This window comes from Myotis brandtii, unplaced genomic scaffold (assembly GCF_000412655.1).
Source record: "Myotis brandtii unplaced genomic scaffold, ASM41265v1 scaffold212, whole genome shotgun sequence".
Taxonomy (NCBI): domain Eukaryota; kingdom Metazoa; phylum Chordata; class Mammalia; order Chiroptera; family Vespertilionidae; genus Myotis; species Myotis brandtii.
In genome coordinates, this window is record NW_005357931.1 from 169,105 (window position 1) to 180,043 (window position 10,939).

A 10,939-nucleotide genomic window follows, 5' to 3' on the forward strand; every position below is an offset into this window, starting at 1 on the left:
GAAATTCGTGCACTCAGGGGGTTCCCTCAGCCCGGCCTGCACCCTCTCACAGTCTGGGACCCCTTGGGGATGTCTGACTGACCGCTTAGACCCAATTTAGCTCCCACAGGGAGTGGGCCTAAGCTGACAGTTGGACATCCTTAGCACTGCCGCAGAGGCAGGAGAAGCTCCCGCCACTGCCACTGCGCTCACCAGCCGTGAGCCTGGCTCAGGGCTTCTGGCTGAGCAGTGCTCCCCCTGTGGGAGCGCACTGACCACCAGGGGGAAGCTCCTGTTTTGTGTGTCTGCCCCCTGGTGGTCAGTGCACGTCATAGTGACCAGCCGTTCCCCTGTTCGGTCAATTTGCATATTAGCCTTTTATTATATAGGATGATAACTGCAGGACTTTGCATGAGACTCTAACATGGACATACTTGTAAACTGTTACAGCTATTATTATTTTAAATATTTTTTTCTGGTCTGTTCTTGCTTCCCCTCTTTCTGGGACTGCAAGTTACTGAGACTGTTTATTTTTTTATACAGTCTTTTTAATTTGTTTTTTCCTAGTTAGATAATTTATATTGATCCATCTTTCTTTAAAGTCACTGTCTCTTCTTTCTTCCAACAGTCAGGGTAATTCTTTATTTCTGATTTTGTAATTTTCAGTTCTGGAATTCCCATTTGATTCATTTTATAGATCCTATTACTAAGCTGAGATTCCCATCTCTTCATTAAGTCCTTGAACATATTCATAATAGTTACTGTAAAACCTTGTCCGATAGTTCATGGTGGGGGTCTGTTTCTGCTGGCTCTTTTCTCTTTTGACTAAGTGGTAACATTTTCCTATTTCTTCACATGTTTAGTAATTTGTGGTTTTAAAGTGGATTTGGGGGACAGAACATTGTAGAGACTCTAAATTCTGTTATCTTCCTCTGAAGAGTGTTGATAGTTTTGGGTGGCCTCACTGTCCAGATTGTTTGCCTCTGATGTAAGTAACAGTTTAAATCTCAGCTGAGTTCTTTCGGACTTCCAAGTGCTGGTTCTCAGTGGTCTCCCACCTTCTCTCCTGCATGTGTAATTTAGGCGTCAACAAGGATTTGGGCAGAGTTCACACATATATTGATGTTTTTCCCCCTGTTGCTCCTTCCTTACAGGATTTTCCTGTTCTTTTTCCAGCCCCCTTCCAATTCCCTTGTCTGATTCTGCTGATCAGTAAAACGCAGTTTTCTGCTTAAGGTCTAATTACCCTGCCTAGCTTAGACCGTGGGTGCCACTGGTTGTACAAAGCCACAAACGCAGTTCTCATCCAATACGTTTTCTCTCTTACAAAGGTTGATTTCCATTTTTATTTGTTTTTGGTATCAACTATTTTCAGGTAGTTGATTTTATTATATTTTCAAATAGTTGATTTTATTACGTTCAGAGGCTGTCTTTTTTATCCAAAGGAAGTTTTTTGCCTAATAAAGGCTATACTCAAAGGCAGAACTTCTTTTCTGTTTTACTTGTGTATTCTTTTGCTAATTGCATAATGCTTTCATTATTGGGGATTTAATGCGTTTCAGAATTTGGTAGGGCCAGCCTCTACTCTTCTTTGTCAGAGTTTTCCTGATCATTCTTGTTTATTTTGGTATGTTATTTTTGGAATAATTTTGTCTGGGTTAAAAACTTATTAACATTTAATTTAGATTGCATTGAATATATAAATTGGGCACAATTGATGTCACTATGGTGTTGTCTTTGTAGGAAGATGTATTTTTCTTTGTTCAGTTTACTTTTGTGTTCTTTGATAATTAAAATGTTACTTTTGTAGTTTTGACACATTTATAGTTACATTATTCCTAGGTGCTTTGTATATTTTATTATAAATTAATTCATTTAAAAAATATTTTTTCCTATATAACCAAGCAAAAATTTTACTAACTAGAAGTAAATTTATTTTCAAATAAACTTCCCAATTTTGTGAGAGAGATATAAAAGTGGATCGAATTGAGGCTTAATACCCTATGATGGCAATTGGAAAGTATCAAGTTAAAGTTGGGATTTAGGTCTGTTTGCCTCTAAACTGATTGCATGTTTTTAACAAAACTTGAATAAAGCACAACTTTAGTTCTTCATGCCCTTTTAGATTCTGGTTCTTGTGTCAGTGCCAGAGTTATTGGAGTGAAATGTTCAGCCTGGTCTTCATAAGAGCAGAATAGCCCCTTGGTCTGATCTTTTGTTAATTACCTTTCTTGAATTATTGTCCAAGAAAGAAGAGTAAGTTGTATCCTGTTCCTTCTGAGGTTTAAATTTAGATTCATAAGACTCTAGACCAGGGGTGGGCAAACTTTTTGACTCGAGGGCCACAATGGGTTCTTAAACTGGACCGGAGGGCCGGAACAAAAGCATGGATGGAGTGTTTGTGTGAACTAATATAAATTCAAAGTAAACATCATTAAATAAAAGGGTAAAAAAAATTTTTTTTTTTTTGTTTTATTCATTTCAAATCCGGCCCGCTGGCTGTAGTTTGCCCACGGCTGCTCTAGACTTTAGTTGCTTTTATTGTAATTTAAACTACATGGTGCTATATTGTTCCAATAGCTATTTGACAACTATCTTAAATAAAAGAACCATTTATTTTATGGTTTTTTAGTCAGTATACATTTAGGGGTCGGGGGAAGAAAAGTTCTAAATTATCTTCCAGGTTTTGGGCTTTTTCTGACTTGCAGCTTGGGAAATGAAAGATAGATGTCTGCAGCCTAAGAACCCAGAGAATCTTTTAAATATCTCAAGGTGCTGGAGAGTGTCCAAAAATACATTTTCTTAAACTGTCTAGAATTACAGTTACTGTAGCCCCAAAGCATGGCATGAGATGTTTCTGCATCTCAGTGGTTATGCAAGAGGCCCAGCACCCACGTGATGGATGTGTGCTGCCCAGCCACAGGAAGACAGCACTTTTCACTATTGCCTTTGAAGTGTTCATTAGTAGTGTGTCCATCTGGAATTTAATTACCTTTTTTGACTCTAATTTTTTAAAGTAAAACTTAGGACCTGAGACACTTTGGTGGTCAAGAGTTCATTCTAGACAGCTTTTAAGCTCCTCTTCTTCCCTTCTCCCCGGATGAGAAGTTACTGTGAAATGCAATAGTAACAGGGGAAACAGGGAAAATTATCTCTAGACTGCCCAGGTTCTGAAAAGGAATGTGGGAGAAAAATGTTGAGCTCTTTTTGCTCTGTGGCTTTCGGGTATACTGATTAAAAAACAACAACAAAAAACTAGATACAACAAATTTTTCATATTCATACTATCTTTTAAGAATTTGTTGCTTTCACATATCTTTAGTCCTTATAGAAATTTCTTAAAACTTTTAAGATGGTATGCTACATGAGAATGATTTCAAAATCTACTTCCTTGTCCTTTGTTGTGATAAAAGACCAATAATTTCTGTAAAACTGAATATATAAGTATTTCAAATAACTTGAAAATCTTAACTGTAGATATATGTCTGTTTTAATTGGAATTTTTCCTGTATTTAAAATATGAGTTGACATTTGTGTTTAGATAAGTTTTTTTAAAAACTGGATTATAAAATGAAGCACTGTTAGTAAGGCTAATGACATAGGTATTAGATCTTTTGTTGTGAGTAGAGGAAATTGAAAAGGACATTATAGGTACGATTTCATTAAGCTAGAGAGCATTGGTGTTCACATTTTAAAAACATAATCATAACTTATCTGGAGTCACATGTTCCATTTTATTGGCTTCCTTCATATAGAAAATATAGAAATCAGTACTAAATGCCTGTGAAAACATGAAGCAATGTATATTTTCTCAGTGAAGGAAGTATTCTGTACATTTTTCATGTTTTACATCATGGTATTTTGAATAACCATGCTTCCATGTTCACATCAATTTTTTGTTTTTCAATTTATGCACAGCACTTGCTCTGAAATTTGGGGACTGAGTACACCAAATACGATAGATCAGTGGGATACAACAGGCCTTTACAGCTTCTCTGAACAAACCAGGTGAATATTCTGCCCTCTGTCAAATCCTAGCAATCTTGTGGGCGGGGGGTATTTGGAAGACCTATAGTGGGGTTGCTTAATATAATTTTGCCTAGGATGTTACCTTAATGTAAAATAAGGCATAGCATTTAAAATACCTGCTTGCCGATATTAAAAGTATTATTAAATGTTTCAGCTGAAGTTTTGATCAATGAAATTCTAATTTTGAATCTTTAAATTATTGAATCCCCTAAAGAATAGAAACTCTGATAACTATATTCTCATTTCAGTTTGAGATCTGTTGTTGGCCTAATTTTTAAATAGATACAATACCAGGTTTGCTACATTTCTTGTATACTAATCTCATCTGTATACTAATAAATACATAGTTGATTACTGAACACAACACAAGGCTAACTTGTTTTTTTATGTTATCTTTTTTTAATCACCTCATTCTCTTTTTAAACATATTGGTATTTGTCCATTTCATCTCATCATACTCATCACCATCTGCATTTATGTGTGAGCTATAGAAATAATACCTCCCCGTACTCAATACAATCACAATTGGGTAATGAGTTACATTAGTTTGAGTAAGTTTTATATCATTGTTGGTATTTACCATTCTTCACAGTAGTTCCTTTTTTGATAATTCAGTCACCTACAGAATTAATGCCCCTAAAAGAATCCCTAAATAACAGTTTGATTTATTAAAGATAAAAGTTGACTAAGTTTTTCAAGTGTAACTATATAATACACTTAAAAATCTAGTTTTCCCAAATGGTTATCCACTCACTGACACTGAAGTCATTTGTGTAACATGTTTTAAGAAACATCTGCTAGAGTTGCTGCTTTCTTTTATATCAGATCCATAAAATACATTAAATTCAGTATATTATTCAGTACATTTTTCTTCCTTGTATTCACTAAAACTAACTGAATGTCTGTCATTTTTTTCTTTATGCTTTTATTGTACTAATTTAGTCCATTTGACTATTTCTGTTTTTTTAAAGCTCCCACCTTTCTTTTCCCCTTGCTTCCCAATAGGTCTCTTGATGGTCGTCTTCAGGTATCTCATCGGAAAGGACTGCCACACGTTATATATTGCCGATTATGGCGCTGGCCTGATCTTCATAGTCATCATGAACTCAAAGCAATTGAAAACTGCGAATATGCTTTTAATCTTAAAAAGGATGAAGTATGTGTAAACCCTTACCACTACCAGAGAGTTGAAACACCAGGTAGGAAAAGTAGATTTTTAAAAAAAATTAAATGCTTGAACTTAAGTATATTAGGTGTTCATTATCTCTAGTTGACCCAGGAAAATTTTGGTGTAAGATTCTAATAAATTACCTTAAATTCAGTATATTATTTGGTGGTCATTAAAAATACTTTACAGTTAAAAAAAATATTTTATCGAAAATATAACTTAGTGGAAAAGATGGTTTCTTGGAATAGCATATTAGTTCACATTGAAGTATAGGAAATTCCAGTCTGCTTAGAAATAAGCTGATGAATCTGTTTACCTGTCTGCTGCATTAACTGTTTTCATTTTGCTCTCTGGGGTTTTTTTGTGGTTTTTTTTTTTAAGGAATTTCAATGACGTTATTCCTATCTAAGCAATTTAGTAAAACTCATAGAAAGACTTACCTTTACTTAGCTGTGAACTTGAAACGTTTTAAGACTATAGCTGTATTTTTAGAAAATTTGATTTTATAAATCTTTTTGCAACCTTTCTAATGGGGATTTTTGAACTTTTCATGGTAATATAATATTACCAGGATCACCTAGTACCGAAAAGTACAAGATAAATTGGGTCTTGGAAATTATTGTGAACTATATGGTAAGTTAAAATCATAATCAGATTTGTCAATTTAATAACTTGTATAATACCAAATAGGTGGACCCTAAATTTTAAAAATTAAGCAGGCTGCTTTCTTTTTTTGTGTGTGAAAACTTTTAATAAAGGTCCTGTTCCCTACCCCTTGCTCCTTGCCATTAACTTGGATTGTTTTTACTTTTTAGTTTTGCCTCCTGTGTTAGTACCACGGCACACTGAGATCCTAACAGAACTACCGCCTCTGGATGATTATACCCACTCCATTCCAGAAAACACTAATTTCCCAGCGGGAATTGAGCCACAGAGTAATTACATTCCAGGTATTTTGCTTTCTGAATCTCCTAAAATTGGGATAGATACAAATTTTATTCATAAACTTTCAAGTATTAGTAAGCTGTGGTTTGACTTTTTAAAAAATTCTTTTGGATTTTAAATAGAAAAATATGATCTATTGGGTGATTATTTTTTGTGAAATGTATAAACCTAGTACATTAAACATTTTTGTCTGGAGAAAAGTTTTACTTTATATTTCATTTTCTTTTGCAGTGGCTTTAATCAAAGTACTCTGAGAAGCAGAAAAGAAAAGATCTTAGTAAGTTTATCTTAGTTGTTGAAGCTAAGAGAGATACAGAATGTAAGCAAAATAAATGATACAGGAAAAAACTATTCCTGAAACAAATGTAATTAAAAATTGACCAAATAATTACTTTCATAGATAATGTTTAAGAGAGATGTAACATTTCTGTGGGAGATGAAGTATTTTAGTTCTTTTTAATCTGGGCCTCAGTAACTTCTGCCTTAATTATTGTATTATGGGATCTAACAACATATTCCATGATACGGTAGCTGCCTACCCTTAAATTTTCACAATTTTTTAGGAGAACTACTAATGTTTTCTTACTTTTCTGCCCCTCCCCTTTTTAGCAGAAACTAAAGGTATACTAGGATGAAGATTAAGCTATACATTGGATTTTTTGGTGTTAATTTTTTTCTTTTTGCAATATTCCTCTATCCCACTCTTATTTTTTTATACAACTGAAAATATGTAAGGAACTTAGATTTTCAAGCACATAAAACATTTCTTTAATGTGTTTCATCATGAAGATAATGCCTGTTCATTGAAGACAATTTTTAAAACATAAGGATTTTTCCAAATAGTTAATTTTAAAGTTAGAAAGTATCTTCTGATTGTTTAAATGTGCATTTCTTTAATTACTATTTTATTACAAAATAGGAATTTAAGACTGCTCTTTGGGTTACTAGGAAATAAACTTTTTAAGTTAGGAAGTAGTGATGAGTGGAATGCAGTATGAGGGCTAGGATGATGGGGAAAATAGGACTAAAACAGGACATTTCCTAGAGAGAATTTGCTGAAACTAGAGTTGTGTGTGTGGCATGAGGAGAGGGAGAGCCATTTTAAGTCTTTGAAGTGGGACTTAGCAATATTAGGAAACTGAGGTACCAGTAAGCATACACTCTTACAAGACCATGTACCCAATAATTATTTGGAAGGATGTTAATCAAAATGCTTAGTGGCTTTCATTTGTGGAGATGTTTGGACTTGTGTTTTCTTTATTTGTTTAGATTTGGGTATTTTACAAAGAAGGAAATCAAAAATGAAATGTACCTATTTGTGTTTTTTTGGACAGTGGGGTTTACCCAGCTCTAACTGATAGTAAAACCTAAGGTTTCGCTTTTTATTCCATTTCTAAAGAAAATTTAATATTTTCTCCAAAATGCTAATGACTTTATTATTATTTTACAGATAAAAATGGTGAAAAATAAACTAGGATAAAGTATTTAAAAGTATTTCTACTTAAAATTTGAGACATAGGCAATTAGACTAGCAAAGCTTAGCTCTGTTTAATTTTATCACCTTTAACCTTTGAAATAGTGCATAATGGTTATATATTACTCTTTCATATTCTTCGTTGTTTGAACATATGAAGGTATTCTTAGAATTTCAGTATTAAAAATTTTGGGGTATTGACACTTAAGAGTTTGATGTTAAGGAGTTAAAATGTATAGTTAGCTTATTGGAGGGAGATTGAAAAGGTTAATGAAGAGCCCTAGGCAGTTTAGCTTAGTGGATAGAGTGTCGGCCTGTGGACTGAAGGGTTCCAGGTTCGATTCCGGTCAAGGGCACATACCAGGTTGTGAGCTCGATCCCCAGGAGGGGGTGTGCAGGAGGCAGCCAATCAGTGATTCTCTCTCATCATTGATGTTTCTATCTCTCCCTCTCCCTCTCTGAAATCAATACAAATTTTTTTTTAAAAAAAAAAAGATTAATGAAGGAAACCATTAACCCTCTTCTCTCTCCTCCTTATGTAATTACAGAATTCTTTTAAAGTATGTGTCTGCATTATTTGAATTGCTTAAAACTTCCAGCAATGTATATATTAAACTGTTGATAATCATTTAAACTTATTTTTCATTCGAAATTGTAATTGTTAAAATTGTATAAATGTTTTTATTTTATATGAAGCTTATTCAGGTATTCATATGCCTCCTGAATAAACATATTGGAAATGGCACACTGGAATCTTATTTATTTTCAGGGAGTATTTTGCCTTCGTTTTGTGCAGTAATCTGTATTTGAATTTAATTTTCTGCTTTAATATTCAAGAATTACTGCTTAGAAATCTTTGGAAAAATACACTTTTTGGTAGAATTCAAGACCAGTCCTGAAGTATATTACCATATTTTGCCCTATAAAACTTAGTGGAAGATGTAAGCTTGTATTATTCTATAATCTGAAATTGTGTGTGTGTGTGTGTGTGTGTGTGTGTGTGGTGAGGCTGAGGGGCAAGGGGTGGATTCCTTTAGTCATCTAAATACTCATCCATGGTGGCCATTAGTTTTTTAAAAAAAGCAAAACACATTGTAGGTACTAATGTCTTTGAAATATACTGATCCAGAACTGAGGTATCTTTGAAGTTATATTTTTGGCTCTTGCCCCAGAAAATATACATAGGAGAATGAGCCAGATATGTAAATAATAGTTAAGAAAATATGCCCAAAAAGCTCAATTGTATTTCAAGTAGGCTTTAAGGTTTTGCCTACAAGGTTTGGACCAGAGCCTGAATTCTAAGTTCTTAGTATCCAATACTGCTTTTTATAATAATGTTATATAACATTTATGTTTGTTAATCAGAGCATTTCGTTGAGTTATCTTTGGTAGCTGGGAGAAAAGGTGAGATTAAATTGTAACTGTACTTGATTTGTTCTAAATTTCTGTAGAAACACCACCTCCTGGATATATCAGTGAAGATGGAGAAACAAGTGATCAACAGTTGAACCAAAGTATGGATACAGGTAAAAAAAAAAAATCTTTCAAAATACCTTAGCAATTAGATAACCATTTTTGCCTCATTTGAAACTCACATGAGTTATTCATAACTCTTAAATTTAGAGAAGTTGGGACACATCAAAAAAAACTTTTATCTTGAATTAATTATATTTGAGCCATCAAAGGGCCCTGTTGTCCTTGAAAAATTAACATATGCTGCTCAGCAGAATAATTGGTAAAATTTTTTCTTGTTAGAGTAAAAATTTGAGAACACTCAGTTATTTCTCTTTGTAAATATTCTGTGATTCTGTTGAAAGTTTTAGTTATCCTGTGATTAAATATATCTGTGATGAAAGCTCATAATTAGCCCAATAACAGATTTTCAGAGGAAATTGGAAGTAAGGGATGTGACTCATCTTTCAGTGCTCTTTTAACATAAGAGTGAGTTCTGAATTATAGTAGACTGTTTACAAAAGTATCTTGTACCTCACCTAATGAAACTACTTTCTAATTAATTTAGCTATCGATTCCAAACACAATGGAGAATACGTTTTAATATATAATAAATATTATACACCTCAAAGCTTTAAAACAGCTGTTATGTAATAATGTATAATCCACCAGAACTAATAGGTTGCTAGTGAAATAGATGTCATTGTAATTGTCTGTTTTGATCCATTTCAACCTGTCAGTATCTTAAGGATTGGACACCTTAAAATTACAACCTGACAAATTTCTACAGTTTATAGTAAAGCATTCTGCAGTATGATTATCTAAGTTATTCTTAAATGAATTAACATTGGCGGTAGGGGGAAGTTGGGGTGGGCAGGCTTTTACAATAATTCTGTTGTTTAAATCCTTCCATTATTTAGACTTCCAGGTAAGGAAGCTTCTACTCTAATCATACTTACAGGTGTTCAGAGTAGTAGATAACCAAGAAAGATAGATAATCTAATGATTATTGGAAATGCAAATGTCTTTCTGCAAATGATATTTGGCTTTCCAAACGTATCTTTCTAACCCACCTGTATATCGAAGAATTGTATTCCTGAATCAACCATGTACCTGTTTGCCCCATGATGGTCAACTGCTACTCTACATTTAAAAGTGAATGCCATGATAGCTATCAACAAATGAAAGCCAGTGGCATACAACTTCACACCTACTGGAATCTATATCTACACTAATAAAAGAGAAACATGGTAATTGGCGTACGACCGCTACCCTTCCCATTGGCTAATCAGGGAGATATGTAAATTAACTGACAGCCAAGATGGCGGCTGGCAGCCAGGCAGCTTAAAGCGAACATGAGGCTTGCTTCCTTCATTGAAGGAGGAAGCCAACGTTCCCCGCCTGCGCCTGCGCTGCCGGCCTCTGAGCTGGCAGTTTGAAACTTTGTAACACTTTCAGCCGGCCGGGATCTCAGAGCTAAAGTTATACATTGTTTCGATTATAGAACCAGCAGCGGAAGCCTCAGAGCTAGAGCCAGAGCTAAAGCTGGCCCAGAATAAAAAAAAAAGAAAGAAAAGGAGCGGTTGGGAGCTTCAGTCACCCGCAGAGCCTGAAAACAGCCCTCAGCCCCTCACCCAGACTGGCCAGGCACCCCAATGGGGACCCCCACCCTGATCCAGGACACCCTTCAGGGCAAACCAGCCAGCCCCCACCCGTGCACCAGGCCTCTATCCTATATAGTAAAAGGGTAATAGGCCTCCCAGCACCGGGATCAGCGGAGCCGCGAGGCCTCTTGGCACCAGATCAGCGTGACAGGGGGCAGCGCCCAAACCCCCTGATCGCCCTGCGGCTCTGTGTGTGACAGGGTGCGGCGCCCCAACCACCCCCCCCCA

At 35.1% G+C, this 10,939-nt stretch overlaps 1 protein-coding gene across 3 annotated transcripts in view; it reads left to right on the plus strand.

Annotated features, from left to right (window-relative positions):
• SMAD2 (SMAD family member 2) overlaps positions 1-10,939 on the plus strand; it is a 42,091-nt gene that overhangs the window by 7,734 nt on the left and 23,418 nt on the right. For 2 of the 3 annotated variants that reach the window (XM_005865728.2, XM_014539259.1), the window contains exons 2-5: positions 3,898-3,987; positions 5,014-5,207; positions 5,992-6,126; positions 9,047-9,121. In XM_005865728.2, coding sequence (XP_005865790.1) covers positions 3,898-3,987; positions 5,014-5,207; positions 5,992-6,126; positions 9,047-9,121 — 494 coding nt within the window. Of the gene's footprint in view, positions 1-3,897; positions 3,988-5,013; positions 5,208-5,991; positions 6,127-6,379; positions 6,399-9,046; positions 9,122-10,939 lie in introns of those variants that run through there. The other variant, XM_014539260.1, reaches the window with a different exon arrangement.